Source organism: Gorilla gorilla, chromosome 11 (genome assembly GCF_029281585.2).
Source record: "Gorilla gorilla gorilla isolate KB3781 chromosome 11, NHGRI_mGorGor1-v2.1_pri, whole genome shotgun sequence".
In the NCBI taxonomy this organism is placed as follows: Eukaryota; Metazoa; Chordata; class Mammalia; order Primates; family Hominidae; genus Gorilla; species Gorilla gorilla.
Genome location: NC_073235.2, coordinates 141065556 through 141082500, shown reverse-complemented (window position 1 = coordinate 141082500; position 16945 = coordinate 141065556). Strand labels below are relative to the sequence as shown.

Sequence of the window (16945 nt, the reverse complement as noted above, 5' to 3'; positions counted from 1 at the left end):
AAAAATATGATTATTTTTAATGATTTACGTATAAAAGAAAAATAAACTTTATGATACAATTTGACAGACTACTTCATAAAAAATTTTACTTACATACAATGTATGCAATTTTTTGCAACCCCCAAATTCTATTCACATATACAAATTCATAAAAGGCAGACATCTTAACTTGAAGTAAAACAAGGTCCATTCAGGGTCATGGCTAAGTCATTTGATTCAGTAGAAAAGAGATTATAAATACATGAAGGGCTACTTAACTCATGTCCCTCCACTCCCCCAAAATGTGTTTAATATAATCTGATCAAACAATTTTATGGTGCACTATAGGAAGGAGAAAAAGACCAGCGTTTCAGAATGACAGATCTTAATAATCTGCTCCTGAACTTATTCAGCTCAGAAAATCATATAACAACCTTAGTACAGAATTTATTTTGGAAATTGTATGAAGAAAAACCCAACGGTGCCATTTGTGCTAATCCTTAAAGAAACAAAACCCGGCCGGGTGCAGTGGCTCATGCCTGTAATCCCAGCACTTTGGGAGGCCGAGGCAGGCGGATCACGAGGTCAGGAGGTGGAGACCATCCTGGTCAACATGGTGAAACCCCATCTCTACTAAAAATACAAAAATTAGCTGGGCGTGGTGGCGTGCGCCTGTAGTCCCAGTTACTCAGGAGGCTGAGGCAGGAGAATCACTTGAACTCGGGAGGCGGTGGTTGCAGTGAGCCAAGATTGCGCCACTGCACTCCAGCGTGGGCGACAGAGTAAGACTCCATCTCAAAAAAAAAAAAAAAGAAACAAAACCTTTTCAGGCAATCCTCACACTTTAAATGGCACTCCTCAGTTTACATAATAAATACACTATTTAAAAGTATTAGGACCCAGACCTTAAGACCCATAAGTATGTCTTCAAACACAATGAAATGTTTTATACAGTAACTTAAGACTCTGCTAAGTATTTACAATAGTATATGTAAGTGAAAAACTATAAACCATGTTTTTAAAAAACTTTTGCTTTAAAAAACAATTTCCAAAAAAATGGCTAACACCAAAAAACGTCGTAAATCAGTGCATCCTTTTAAGTCTTGCTTATGTTGTTTTTCCTAAGCTGCCTGTCTCTCGGGTGTGCACACCCATGCAAAGGAAAAGGCATGGCGCCAATGCTTTGCAGAGCGAGACCCTCTTAAGGAGAAGAAGGACTCCGGGGGGCTGCGCTAGCCTCTGTCTGAGGAAAACCAGGGTAAACTGCGGAAGAAAGTGAGGATGTATGTCCAGACAATGTCCATAAAGGCCATCCTGAAATCTCCTTTTTAAATTTATGAACTTTAAGGACTAGAAACACAAGCAAAGATAGTAGAGATCAAGAGGAAAATTACATAGAGAAGTACATGCAATTACAAAGAGGTCAAAAAACAAAAATGAAAACTTTCCAGTTGATAGGTACCTGATATGGAGACAGGCTGAGTTTAGCCCTTTCCAATGGAAATTAACTAAAAATATAATGTATTCATTTTCAGGCCTCATTCTACTTATCAAGTGCCTATCAAAAAGTATACAGTCATCATTCGGCACTGACCTCTGAAAGTCTTTCCACTAAACCAAAATAAAGGACTACTGTTCCCTTGGTATGCCCACACCACTTACCTGCTAGAGAGTTCTGGTACAGAACTAAACAGGTTACAGCAGAAACACAAAGAACAGGCTTTCAAAAAAACTTTTCACAGAGGTGTTTGGAAGCGCTATTTATAACTAGCCAGTATTCCATCTGGAAGGAGGTAAGAAAACATGGCTTTTTTAATACACTTAACATGCTTACAGTTTTAAAGCTCTGAAAATTAGCTGGATAATAACATTGTAAACTGTTCATTTTCTTAGCAAACTGGAACTTAAAAGAGTAATGATTTTCTATCTTCCTTTTTGCTTTTAAACTGAGGTGACTTTTCATCTCTGAAACTTTTGAGTGTTCACCTTCTCGAAGTCAAATTGATACTATATACCATTTTCTGGATTTTTTCTTCATTCTTGAGGATGTTGGCCTTCACAGCACAGATCTTGTCTTGCTGGTCTTTGATCAGCTGCTCCAGCTCCGCGAGCTCAGCCTTTAAGGGCTCCACGGCACAGTCTGTGATACTGAGGGAGAACAAAACCAGCGGCTCATCACTCTCTCATCTCATTGTGTGTTGGCTTCTTAATTAAGACATTGAAAGACAACAGAAGTAAATTATTCATTTCATCCAAAGAAAAGGATAATATGTATTTCTTATTTTCACAACCCCTGCCACAACCAAAAGTGAAGTCAAACATGAGATTTATAAAAGCAGCAGTTAATATTTCTTCAATGATAATCTTGAAGTCCTTAAATTATATACAGAACAGCCTCTGGGACAAGGAGGTATGCAACAAAGTCCCCATTGACTTTGGGGACCCCCCCCTCCACTACCCCCCACCTATGTTCCTGCCGCAGGGCCTCCTCCCCATTACTGCCCCACTCCGCTACACCCCCACCTCTGCTCCTGCTGCAGGGCCCCCTCCCCATTACCCTCCTGCCACACCCCAACCTGTTTCTGCTGCAGGGCCTCCTCCCCCATTACTCCCCCCACTCCGCTATCCCCTACCTGTGCTCCTGCTGCAGGGCCCCCTCCCCATTACTACCCCCCTGCTACCCCCCACCTCTGCTCCTGCTGCAGGGCCTCCTCCCCATTACTACCCCTCACCTCTGCTCCTGCTGCAGGGCCTCCTCACCATTACTACCCCTCACCTCTGCTCCTGCTGCAGGGCCTCGGCGTGCTGCCTGTTCTCGCTGTGCCACAGCTGCAGCTCATTCTGCATGGCATCCACGTCTTCCTGGATGTAGTCCATGATCTTCCCCAGGGGAAGTGCGCTCTTGCACAGGGTCTGGATGGACGTGCGGAGCTTCTCTATCTCCTTGGAAACAATGTCCTTCTCCTTCTTCCATGCCGACTCAAAGAGAGATCGCTCCTACAGTCAGGGAGACACAGGAAGAGGAACACGCCTCCTCAGTCCAAAGGCAGAACAGGGCTGGTGCACTCAGCACACGTCCATGGGGCTGGGAGGAAAGGCGCAGGCAGGGACAGTGCTGGCTGTGGGACACTCACTCCCATGCAAAGGGAGAGCCATGCTGCCTAACAGAGTAACTCTGAAGTGCTGCACGCCATCAGAGGACACAGCACTGCCAGGGAGGGGCCGCTCCTTCCCTGCTCAATGGGGATGGGGGTCTGTCTTTACCTGGAAATCCATCTGAGGGCAAATCTCTATACAGGCAGATTTCAGTTCCCAACTAACAAGCAACTTTTGTAGCTATTGTTACAAGAGCTTAGTGACATGGAAGATTTTTCCCAAATGGACTGGCAGAATGAGGGCCTGAGCCTACAGCTCTTCAAATGGCCCACCTTCCATCCCAAATGACTTCAAAACCCAGCTTGCCAGGGGGCAAGGGGAAAGAAACCCAAAGGAGAGGCAGAAACTGGTGCCATGGAAAGGAGAGCATGGAGAATGTGCAGGGCAGCCAGCGCCAGCAGCACCCAGCAGCACCCAGCAGCAGCCAGCAGCAGCCAGCAGCACCCAGCAGCACCCAGCAGCACCCAGCAGGCAGAAGGTCAGGTCGACTTAGACGTGACTGTGCTGGCCGCTCAGGGAGGCCACAGAGTCCAGGGGTCAGGGGCCAGATGGAAGGGGTCAAGTTGAGACAGCAGCAGGTGAAGGAGGTGAGAAGGACACAGAGACGAGGGGGGAGCTGCATGCGGTTTGGGCCAGGAGTTCTTGGGTTCTTTGCCATGCAACATTTAGAATTCTCTTCATATGAGCTTTGATCACAGATATCTCTGAATGTCAGAAACTGATGTGAGTTGATAAGAATCAATAAGCTTAGGAAAATTAACATCAGTTCTTTCTCCTTCTTTCCTTTCTTTTTCTAATTTTTTTATTATTATTACACTTTAAGTTTTAGGGTACATGTGCACAATGTGCAGGTTTGTTACATAGGTATACATGTGTCATGCTGGTGTGCTGCACCCATTAACTCATCATTTAACATTAGGTATATCTCCTAATGCTATCCCTCCCCTCTCCCCCCACCCCACAACAGGCCCCGGACTGTGATGTTCCCCTTCCTGTGTCCATGTGTTCTCATTGTTCAATTCCCACCTATGAGTGAGAACATGCGGTGTTTGGTTTTTTGTCCTTGCGATAGTTTGCTGAGAATGGTTTCTAGTTTCATCCATGTCCCTACAAAAGACATGAACTCATCATTTTTTATGGCTGCATAGTATTCCATGGTGTATATATGCCACATTTTCTTAATCCAGTCTATTGTTGTTGGACATTTGGGTTGGTTCCAAGTCTTTGCTATTGTGAGTAGTGCCACAATAAACATACGTGTGCATGTATCTTTATAGCAGCATGATTTATAATCCTTTGGGTATATACCCAGTAATGGGATGGCTGGGTCAAATGGTATTTCTAGTTCTAGATCCCTGAGGAATCACCACACTGACTTCCACAATGGTTGAACTAGTTTATAGTCCCACCAACAGTGTAAAAGTGTTCCTATTTCTCCACATCCTCTCCAGCACCTGTTGTTTCCTGATTTTTTAATGATCGCCATTCTAACTGGTGTGAGATGGTATCTCATGGTGGTTTTGATTTGCATTTCTCTGATGGCCAGTGATGTTGAGCATTTTTTCATGTGTTTTTTGGCTGCGTAAATGTCTTCTTTTGAGAAGTGTCTGTCCATATCCTTTGCCCACTTTTTGATGGGGTTATTTTTTTCTTGTAAATTTGTTTGAGTTCATTGTAGACTCTGGACATTAGCCCTTTGTCAGATGAGTAGGTTGCGAAAATTTTCTCCCATTTTGTAGGTTGCCTGTTCACCCTGATGGTAGTTTCTTTTGCTGTGCAGAAGCTCTTTAGTTTAATTAGATCCCATTTGTCAATTTTGGCTTTTGTTGCCATTGCTTTTGGTGTTTTAGACATGAAGTCCTTGCCCATGCCTATGTCCTGAATGGTATTGCCTAGGTTTTCTTCTAGGGTTTTTATGGTTTTAGGTCTAACATGTAGTCTTTAATCCATTTTGAATTAATTTTTGTATAAGGTGTAAGGAAGGGATCCAGTTTCAGCTTTCTACATATGGCTAGCCAGTTTTCCCAGCACCATTTATTAAATAGGGAATCATTTCCCCATTGCTTGTTTTTGTCAGGTTTGTCAAAGATCAGATGGTCATCTTCTTTCCTTTCTTTCTTCTCTCTTTCTTTACAGCCAGGGTCTCACTATGTTGCCCAGGCTACTCCCAAACTCCTGGGCTCAAGTGATCCTCCTGCCTTGCCCTCCCAAAGCGCTGGGATTACAGATGTAAGCCATCATGCCCTGCAACACTGTTTCTTTAGGAAGCCCTCCCTGGACACCCCCACCCCACTCCAGACCGGTAAGGTGCCCTTCCTTGCCTCACCCACTTACAGAATGAGCTAGTAAATGCACTCAGTTGTAACAAATCAACTTATTTAATTTGAACGTATCATAGCTACATAATCACTTGCATTACTTCTGCTAGTTTCAGACTGTGGGCTCAGGAGGGCAGGACCTTGTGCCTAGATTCACTGTGGTTCACATAAGCTCTGCCTAAGAATTTGTGAAATGAACTAATGAAGTGGATAAATGATTTACGTATGAAGATCCTAGTTCCACCATTTACTGGCTTGGACAAGTACAAGAAACCTTTAGCATAATGCCTGGCACGTAGAAAGTGTTAAATAATTGGGACTTTAAGTAAAACGTAAAACTCATACAACTAATAAGTGAGTTCAGCAAGGTTGTAGTATACAAGACGAGCATATGAAAATCAACTATATTTCTATGTATGAGCAATAAAAACATGGACACTGCAATTAAAAATACAATGCCATTGACAGTTGTTCAATAGAAGACTATCCTTAGTTGTAAATCTAACAAAACATGTATAGGACTTGGAAATGGAAAACGAAACAATGCAGATGAAAGAAATCAAAGGAAATCTAAATAAATGAGAAGACACACTGTGTCCATGGATTGGAAGACACGACACAGTAAAGACATGAATTTTCCCCAAACCGATATGCATGTTTAATGCAAATCCTACCAAACTTGCAGCCAATGTTTTTGTATAGACAAGATTATCCTAAAATGTATACGGAAAGGCAAAGGAACTACAATAGCTAAAACATTTTCAGAAAAAGAATAAAGACAGAAATAACCAGTCTACCCAATTTCAAGGCTTTTTTTTGAAATGGAGTCTCACTCTGTCGCCCAGGCTGGAGTGCAGTTGTGTGATCTTGGCTCACTGCAACCTCTGCCTCCCAGATTCAAGCGATTCTCCTGCCTCGGCCTCCCGAGTAGCTGGGATCACAGGCGCACACCAGCATGCCCAGCTAATTTTTGTTTTAGTAGACATGGGATTTCACCATGTTGGCCAGGTTGGTGTCAAACTCCTGACCTAAGGTGATCCTCCCAACTCGGCCTCCCAAAGTGCTGGGATTACAGGTGTGAGCCACCGCGTAGGCTTCAAGTCTTTTTATACAATTACAGTAATCAAGACAGTGAAGTATTGACAGAGGGACATAGATCAAATGAACAGAACAGAGAATCCAGAAGTAGATCCATACGAATATGTCCATATGCCCAAGCAATCTTTGACAAAGGTACAAAAGCAATTTAGTGGCGGAGAGAGCTTTGCACCATTTGGCACTGGGTTAAGTGGACATCCATAAGCCAAAAAACAAACAAACAAAACGTTGACCTAATCTCATATCTTAAACAAAAATTAACTCGAAATGGACTATAGATTTAAATATAATCTATAAAACTTTAAGATAAAAAACACAGGAGGAAAAAGTCTTTGGGATCTAGGACTAGGCAAAGAGTTCAAAGACTTGACACCAAAAGCATGACAAAAATTTCAAATGTTTGCTCTGCGAAAGACCCTGGGAAGAAGCCGCAAAGGTAAGTCACAGAATGAGCAAAAACAACTGCAAATCACACATCCAATAAAGGACTTATAGCTAGAATATGCAAAGAACTCTTAAAACACAACAGCAAGAAAGCAAATAATTCAATTAGAAAATGGGCAAAAGATACATTTCACTGAAGAAGATATAAGGATGGCCAACACACACATGAAAATATGTTTGAAATCATTAGGCATTAGGGAAATGCGAATTCAAACCACAATGAGCCATCACCACACAACAATCAGAATGGCTAAAATAAAAAATAGTGACAACACCAAATGCTGGTTAGGGAAAACTGGATCACTCATTGCTGATGGGAATGTAAAAAGATATGGCCACTCTGGAACACAGTTTGGCAGTTTCCTATAAAACTAAACATGCAACTACAGTATCAACCAACAGTTGTACTCCTGGGCACTTATCCAAACAAATGAAAATTCATGTTTATAGAAAAACCTGTACACAAATGCATGCGGATGCTTTAATCAAAGTAGCCACAAACTGGAAACAACCCCCATGTCCTTCGACCGGTAATTGGTTAACTAAACTGTGGTGCATCCACACCAGGGAAAACTATCTACCAATAAAAACGAACAGACTGGCCAGGCATGGTGGCTCATGCCTGTAATCCCAGCACTTTGGGAGGCTGAGGCAGGCGGATCACCTGAGGTCAGGAGTTCGAGACCAGCCTGACCAACATGGCAAAACCCCATCTATACTAAAAATACAAAGTTAGCCGGGCGTGGTGGCGCATGCCTGTAATCCCAGCTACTCGGGAGGCTGAGGCAGAAGAATCCCTTGAACCCGGGTGGGGGGGGCGAGGTTGCAGTGAGCCGAGATCATGCCATTGCACTCCAGCCTGGGCAACAAGAGCAAAACTCCGTCTCAAGAGAAAAAAAAAGGAACAGACTGCTAATCCATGGGACAAACTGGATGACCCTCAGAGGATTATGAATAAGAAAAGTGAATCCCAAGAGGTTACATGCTGTAGGATTCCTTTTACACAAGATTCTTGAAAGACAAAGTTACAGAAATGGAGAACTGATGGTGGTAGCTGGGGGTGAAGGAAGAGTTCTAGGTGGGGGAAGAGGGTGTGGCTATAAAAAGGCAACAAGAGGGATCTTTGAGGTGATACAAATGTTCTGGATCCTGTTTCATTGTCAATATCCTGGTTGACAATGTACTATGGTTCTGTAAGATGTTATCACTGGGGGAAAGTGGGCAAAAGGCATACAGTATATCTCTATTATTTCTTTTTCTACTATTTTTTCTTTACAGGGTTTCACTGTGTTGCTCAGGCTGAACGCAAACTCCTGGGCTCAAGCAATTCTCCTGCCTCAGCCTCCCAAAGTAGCTGGGGCTACAGGCACGTGCCACCACACCTGGGCGTCTATTATTTTTTATAACTGGATATGAATCTGTGGTTATATCAAAAGGTTTAATTTCTAAAAGGCTATATAAAATGCCTTTAAATTAAGATGATAAATGACTGAAATGAATTCAATAAAATAAGCTACTTCCCAAGAGAAAAATACATTGTCTTTATTATACACAAATTAGTAAATGTCTCACTGACTTAGTTAAGAAATTCAAACTTCTATTAAAACCCATTCATAATGACTATCAAGTAATTCCTGTGCATTTGGCATCGTGTTAACTCTAATATAAAAATGTTTAGGGCACAGACCTTAAGGTAGGAGACTAATATGAACAAATATCTTACAAAATTGGAGAGTTACAATGTAGAAAAAGACACTAAGAGGTAATCTGGCCAAACTCCTCATATTTCTATTGCACAGGACCAAGCAGAATTTGGAACACTAATCTTAAAGCTTATAATTTTATTTTTAAGAGATTAAGACTTTAAAATAAATACACTTGGGCTGGGATTGTGATAGTCAGGACAGATTTCATTATTAGCATAAAGGTACTGGAATACATTGCTGCAAAACACCAACACTCTGGCAATTTTCAAGCTTTCATTTAACACAGCAGGAGCAGCGTGAACGCATCAAGCCGTGATTATTTGCTTTAAAAAGCACACCTCTCTGATGACAGACCTCGAGTTATATGTTGCTCATGTAGATATATCAACAATTTTCCGGATAAAAACAACCTTGTTTTTAAAGACTTTTAATCCAATAGTAGTTTGAGGATCTATTACCCCCACACAGGAATTAGATGACTGCCCCTGCTGTGTTAATTACTGAAAATCTGTCATGGCTGGGTGTGTTGGCTCATGCCGGTAATCCCAGCACTTTGGGAGGCTGAGGTGGGCAGATCACTTGAGGCCAGAAATTTGAGACCAGCCTGGCCAACATGGTGAAACCCTGCCTCTACAAAAAAAAATACAAAAATTACCCAGGCGTGGTGGCGCACACCTGTAGTCCCAGCTCCTCAGGAGGCTAAGCAGGGAGGATTGCCTGAGCCCAGGAGGAGAAGGTTGCAGTGAGCCAAGACTGTGCCACTGTACTCCAGCTTGGGCAACAGAGCGAAACCCTTTTTTTCTCAAAAAAGAAAAAAGTAAAGAAAAGAAAAGGAAATCTGTCATTACACAAAATATGACCTAAAACCACCTAGACCACAGGAGGACTCAGGGGCAACAGGACCCGCAGTCAGTGCCTTGTGGTTCCAGGGCCTGGTACCAACCCAGCCTCACCACCTCCTAACTTTATGACCTTGGAATGACCTCTCTGTACCTCAGCTTCCTCACAATAAAATGGAAATAATAATATTTATCCTTCAGGTAAGATTAAATGGGATAATATAAAGTAAGCAGTTCAGTGCCTCACACATAGTAAACCCTCAAATAGATGTTAACCATTATCGTAAATTTATTCCCCAGAAAGAAGCAAGTTGCAAGTGCCCCCAGGACAAGGCATGGGTGCTTTTTCCTGTGCACTGATACAGTTATTTTACCTCCTGTCAACTTGTTGGCTATGAAAGATTCTTAGCCAGGCATGTTTGGAATACTTTAGCGCACAATGAAAAAAGTATTTATAGATATTATCAGCACCACCTAACAAGCTGTCATGTCCAGGCAAGTTCTTTCATTAAAACGTAATTTACCCTTCCTCATCGACACACTTCCTTCTCCATCTCCATTTTAAGAATATAAATAACCCACAGCTATGAAATTCATCTCAAAGCTCTTTTCTCCACTGAAAGGTTGGTGATCCTGAGCTCAGAGGAAGTCTGCTGTGAACACCGCAGAACCACCCACGGCACCTTTTTGTGGCACCCTCACCATGGATCCAGTGTCTAAAGGCAGTTTCTCCAAGTTAGGCAAACAGAGAGGTGGCAGCCCACGTGTGTTTCAAGGGGACACAAAGTCACCCCTCTTGTCCCCTCCTGCCTCCTACCTGGCTGGCCTCCCTTTTCCTGCGGGCTAAAGACTGTTTACTCAGCTGCCTTCTGGCAGGAAGGCCTCTGGCAAGGCAGCTCAGCGTTGGGCCATTTCACGTGCTCACGTGCGCACACACTTTTCAGAAAATGCTTCCAAGATTTCTCAGGCGAACAGTTATTTCTGGGACTATTTTATTTACATTTTACCACACACACACTTGTCCCCAGAAACATGGGCATTTGCACTTCTAGTGATTTTTAAATTTATAGTTATTGATTATAAGTCATATAAATACACATTATTGACCTTAGAGATTTATTTGAATTTCAACTGCAATCCTTCAAGAGAATATTACTATTATTATTATTATTATTATTATTATTATTATTTGAGATGGAGTCTCACTCTGTCACCCAGGCTGGAGTACAGTGGCGCAATCTCAGCTCATTGCAACCTCCACCTCCCAGGTTCAAGAGATTCTTCTGCCTCAGACTCCCAAGTAGTTGAGATTACAGGTGCCTGCTACCACATCTGGCTAATTTCTGTATTTTTAGTAGAGATGGATTTCACCATGTTGGTCAGGCTGGTCTTGAACTCCTGACCTCAAGTGATCTACCCACCTTGGCCTCCCAAAGTGCTGGGATTACAGATGTGAGCCACTGCACCCGGCCAAAAGTATTATTTTTAAAATATCTTAAAGTAAAATTTAAAAAATGAAGATGGAAATAATAGACACTGAGTACTCCAAAATGCGGGAGGGTTGGGAGGAGGAGGGTTGAAAAATTACCCACTGGGTGCAACATTCACTACTGGGTGATGGGTACACCAGAAGCCAAATCCCTACCCATTAACAAGCATGCCCATGTACCCCCAAATCTAAAATAAAATAAAATGTAAAAAAAAAGTATCAGAAGTCTGGTCTTTAATGCTGCCAGAAGTCCCTCTCGGAAGCAGGATCCAGGGCACATGGGAATGGAGGCCTCTGACCCCTGCCCTGCCCCGCTGCTGGATGTGACTGCTCAGCCACACTCCTGAGCAGAGCTCTACCCGACATTAAGCAAACCCAATAAACAAAAGCCTGATTAATTGTAGGGTGGGGAGGTGGGCAATAAATCAAAAGAGTATGTATTTGCTTCAAATAACATACTCTCTCATGACCTCAGGAATTGATTTATATGCAACCTGTCAAAAGTTTGTTTTCTAGGCTGGGCGCAGTGGCTCACGCTGTAATGCCAGCACTTTGGAAGGCCAAGGCGGGCAGATGGCTTGAGCCCAGGAGTTTGAAACCAGCCTGGACAACGTGGTGAAACTCCATCTCTACAAAAAATTATCCAGGCATAGTGGTGCATGTTTGTGGTCCTGGCTACCTAGGAGGCTGAAGTGGGAAGATTGCTTGAGCCCGGGATGCAGAGGTTACAGTGAGCCAAGATGATGCCCTTGAGCCCAGGAGGTCGAGGATGTAGTGAGCTGAGATCACGCCACTGCACTCCAGCCTGGGCAACAGAGCAGGACTCTGTCTCAAAAAAAAAAAAAAAAAAAAGTTGTGTTCTTCATAAACGGAAGAATACCTGCATTCAATTTACAAAAGAAAAGCACAGAATGACTGAATAATTATTCTAAGTGTCCTGTTCATCCAGAAATATTCCATCACCAAACTTCTTCATAAACCATATGTTCATCTCGAATGCAGGTCAAGTTGGATCCCTTGAACACACAAGCAAAACAGCCTGCAAACACACTCTTTTTTTTTTTTTTTTTTTGAGACAGGGTCTCCCTCTGTCCCTCAGGCTGGAGTGCAGTGGCGCGATCTCAGCTCACTGCAACTTCCGCCTCCCCAGTTCAAGTGATTCTCCTGCCTCAGCCTCCCGAGTAGCTGGGATTATAGGCACGCGTCATCACGCCAGGCTAATTTTTGTATTTTTTGTAGAGACGTGGTTTCACCATGTTGGCCAGGCTAGTCTTGAACTCCTGACCTCAAGTGATCCACCCACCTTGGCCCCCACAAAGTGTTGGGATAACAGGCATAAGCCACCGGACCCGATCAATTTTTTGAGACAGAGTCTTGTTCTGCCACCCAGGCCGGAATGCAGTGGTGCAATCACAGCTCACTGCAGCCTTGGACTTCTAAGCTTAATAATCCTTCCATCTCAGCCTCCCAAGTAGCTGGGATACAGGTGTGCACCACCATGCCTGGCTAATTTTTTTAATTTTTTACTTTTGCAGAAACAAGGTCTTGCTATGTTGCCCAGGCTGGTCTTGAACTCCTGGCCTCAAGTGATCCTCCTCTTTAGATCTCAAAGCATTGGGATTATAGGCATGAGCCATCATGCCCAGCCTCAAAATTATGTTTAAGAATCAACCATGTTACATGTATTTTGTTCATTTGCATTTCTGAATAGTGTTTTATTATATGAATGAAATACCACTATTCATCCATTCTGCCACTGATGGACAACATTTGGGTTATTTTTTTTGTCTAGGGCTATTACAAAAAAATACAACTCTGTATAATCTTATATATGTCCCAATAGAGATGAGCACGTGACTGTCAGGTATGCAACAGGAAGTGGCATTACTGGGTCAAAGGGTGTGTGTGTTCTCAACTTTATGATGTAATGCCAAACCGTTTTCATATAGTTTTAGAAATTTACATCAACTATTTTTCATTAATCACTATCTTATTTCTAGGCTATAAAGGAAGCTTTAGCTCTACTCCCATGCCATTTCTACAATCTGACAACTGAAGACAATAACTACTGAACTGTTATCTGGCAGCAGCTAGAAAACTGCTACTCCAAGTCAGGAATAGGCTGTTAAAAGGAGCCTTCCAAATAACAGACAGCTGCTCATTAGACGAATTACTTACAACTACTTACACATGGGTGGTAAGCCTTTGGCATGGATGTATGAGAAGCTGGACAGGATGAGGGCTAACTGCCCAGACCAGGGCCCAACAGATCTGGGGTAGCTCCTACCTCTGGGACTTACTGTCTATATCATCTTGGACTAGGTAACTTTTGTGCCTCATTTTCCTAACCTAGCAAATGGGTATAACACCTATCTCATCTGTAGGTGAGCGTATTAAATAAAACATGCAATTCCTTAGTCATGGTAAGTGCTCTATAAATGTTAGCTGTTAGAATAATTATATTGTCTATAATGAATAATTATTAATGGTAAATTTCTATAGGAGAAAAAATGCATACAGAGCAAAATATCATTAAATGTTAGCTACTTTTACAGATAAACATGAATGGCCTTGGAAGATGAATGAGAAACCCCCTTAGAATTATGTGTTAAGCCAGGGTGAGTGAGCTTGGCATGAGCCCCAATGGGTCACTGTGGTCAAGGCAAAAGATCAGAACACAAAACAGAGAAATCTTCAAACTGGCCTTTCTGATGGACCTTAAAATGGTCTGAAAATTGATTTTATGAGTTGGGTTATTCTTGTCATACCCAACTAAACCAGAGATAGGGTTGAGGGGAAAAAGCACTCAGGGCATCTGCTTCAAGAGTTAAATTTTGGCCGGGCTCAGTGGCTCACGCCTGTAACCCCAGCACTTTAGGAGGCCCAGGCGGGCAGATCACCTGAGGTCAGGAGTTCAAGACCAGCCTGGCCAACATGGTGAAACCCCGTCTCTACTAAAAATACAAAAATTAGCCAGGCATGGTGGCGCACACCTGTAGTCCCAGCTACTTGGGAGGCTGAGGCAGGAGAATCGCTTGAACCTGGGAGGCGGAGGTTGCAGTGAGCCAAAATCACACCACTGCACGCTAGCCTGGGAGACAGAGTGAGACTCTGTCACAAAAATAAAAATAAAAAAATGTTTAAGAGTTAAATTTTTCAGAAGCCCAGTTGCTGACACAGCCTGCTGTAACTCTAAGACCAGTTTTACCTAGAAGCCATGGAAACAACCCTCTGTGACTCTAAGACCGGCTTTACCTACCACTGTCACTCACCAATCCCAGCTTGCCAGCTCCCCAGAACTTTTCTAGTGCCAATGAGTTTTCTTCCAAGACAATACGTAACCTTTCTCTTTCTGATAAAACTCCCAACCTGCTCTGTTCTTCAGACATACCGAAGACCATCTGGTCTGCATGTATACCCCAAATTGTAATTCTTTCTTCCCGAATAAAATGTTTTAAATTTCAAGATTTGTCTCTATATTTTATTTGACTTCGACAAGGGAAATATTTATTAAAATCACCTGTTCACTGAAGGGTGACAGACTATCCCACCCAAAAATATGCTACTTTGGCAGGAGCATTATTTTGAGCTAAAGGCACTTAAAAAACAGCGGTGCGAGAAGGCCAGTCTGACTTCCCCCTTTCTTCTTAAAAGCAGGTGATGAAACTCCCATGTAGGAGATGCCCTCCTTGCACCAAAAGGAAAGAAACATTCTCATCACCAGAGGTGGGTTTGAGGCCAAAAGAATTCTGTACAAACAGACTTAGCGGTCCATGGAAAAACTGGCTCTCACGAAACCGGTCCCTGGTAGCAAAAAGGTTGGGGACCACTGTTGTAGAATATCTAAATAGGGTCATGGTACCCACCCTTGTTCCTGACTGTAGTAGAAATATCTCCAGCCACTCACTATTACATACGATGTTGACTGTTGACACAGGTGTTTCCTCTCTCTCATGAAAAAGAAGTATTTTTCTATTCCTAGTTCATTACAGGTTTTCAGTATAATGGATATTGAATTTTACATGAGTCATTTATTTTTAAGAGAAAGTACACTGACTAGTGATTTTATCCGGTTCAGGAATAATTTCTTGGTTAAATGTAAGGTAAGGAGTCAACACTTAAACAATGCTACAGGCCAGGCACAGCGGTTCACACCTGTAATCCCAGCACTTTGGGAGGCCGAGGTGGGCGGATCACGAGGTCAGGAGATCGAGACCATCCTGGCTAACACGGTGAAACCCCTGTCTCTACTAAAAATACAAAAAATTAGCCGGGCGTGGTGGCGGGCACCTGTAGTCCCAGCTACTCGGGAGGCTGAGGCAGGAGAATGGCATGAACCCGGGAGGCGGAGATTGCAGTGAGCCGAGATCGCACCATTGCACTCCAGCCTGGGTGACAGAGCGAGAGTCCATCTCAAAAAAAAAATAAAGAAAGAAAGAAAAATAAAAAGCTACAACTGACTTGAATTTCTTAACTGAAATGACTGACTCTTCCCTGGCCATGGCTACATGAAGAAGGAAAAAATACTGGAGAAACTACTAAGGGAACTAGTCACAAATACATTTATCTAATAGGAAACAGAGTTTCGATCCTAGAATATATTCTATCTCACTTTTGATTATATAATAAAATACATGCTTTAGGAAAAAATTACTAGCAATTCTTAACTTTAACTTTTGTTCAAATTTCTTCATCTTTGCTGAAATGAAATCTCTAAACTCCATTCTAGCCATAGAGTTTTAGGATTCTGTAATCCTTTTTAAAGGACATCAGGCCAGGCGTGGTGGCTCATGCCTGTAATCCCAGCACTTTGGGAGGCTGAGACGAGCAGATCACAAGGTCAGGAGCTCAAGACCAGCCTGGCCAACACGGTAAAATGTATTTAAAAAAAAAAAAATACAAAAAAAAAAAAATTAGCCAGGTGGGGTGGCATGCATCTGTAATCCCAGCTACTCCAGAGGCTGAGGCAGGAGAATTACTTAAACCCAGGAGGCAGAGGTTGCAGTAAGCCAAGATCACACCACTGCATCCCAGCCTGGCCAACAGAGCAAGACTCCATATATATATACATACATACATACATACATACATACATACATACATACATACATATATCAGGTTGATTCTGGACAGATTAGAAATGGAGAAACCAGACTAGCAAACAAGGGTAAAACAGAACAAAAGATCAGAGGCAACTGTTGTCAGCCGTGGGCGGAGGCAGCATACAAGTGAGAGCCCCGAGACAAGGGACACTCAGGAGGCCAGCCCACCAGTGCCCCAGATCTTGTGTGGGGATGACAGCCTGACCAGGGCACAGAGCTGAGTCTACATGGAGGAGCATGAGGGTGCCACTGAGCCAAGAAGGATGCATCCAGATGGGGGGCCCTGCAAGACCACAGCTGAATCAGAGAACAAGCCAGTGGACAAAATGTAGTAGAAAACTAACAAATAGTCAACCCCAAAGACGGCAGTAAATAAGCAAAAGAGGAACAAAAACCATAAGGGGAGATATGTGAAACAAAGAGCAAGATGACAGACTTAAGCCTCCCTATATCAACAACTACACCAAATGTAAAACGGACTACATTAGAACACCATGCAAAGAATAACAACAGGAATTCACAAAAAGAGAAATGCAACTAGCACAAACAAAAAGTTATTCACCTCAATTTGCAACATGAAAAGTAATAAAACAGGTTTAGCTCCTAGCAAGGAATCCAAAATCAATTAAGATGTCCAGTGTTTGCTAGAATGAGGAAATGAACACATTCAGGTATGGGACAGAAAGATGTTGACAATCTAGACGACCCAAGATTCTACTTCTGAGATTTACACTTAGGAAACGTTAGAGAGGTGCCAAAAAATACGTGGGCAAGATTTTTCATCTCAGCATTTCTAATTATAGCAAAAGCCTGC

The 16945-nt window shown here is 42.7% G+C and overlaps 1 protein-coding gene across 9 annotated transcripts in view; it reads right to left on the bottom strand.

Annotated features, from left to right (window-relative positions):
* The window catches only part of TRAF3IP1 (TRAF3 interacting protein 1), an 80015-nt gene that overhangs the window by 7 nt on the left and 63063 nt on the right, over positions 1–16945 (bottom strand). For all 9 annotated transcript variants that reach the window (XM_019022798.3, XM_063695346.1, XM_019022795.4 and 6 more), the window contains 2 exons: positions 2756–2976; positions 1–2127 (listed from right to left, as the gene is read on the bottom strand). The exon at positions 1–2127 is cut by the window's left edge and continues 7 nt beyond it. In XM_019022798.3, the coding sequence (XP_018878343.1) occupies positions 1962–2127; positions 2756–2976 (387 nt within the window). In that variant the 3' untranslated portion in view covers positions 1–1961. The remainder of the gene's footprint in view (positions 2128–2755; positions 2977–16945) is intronic.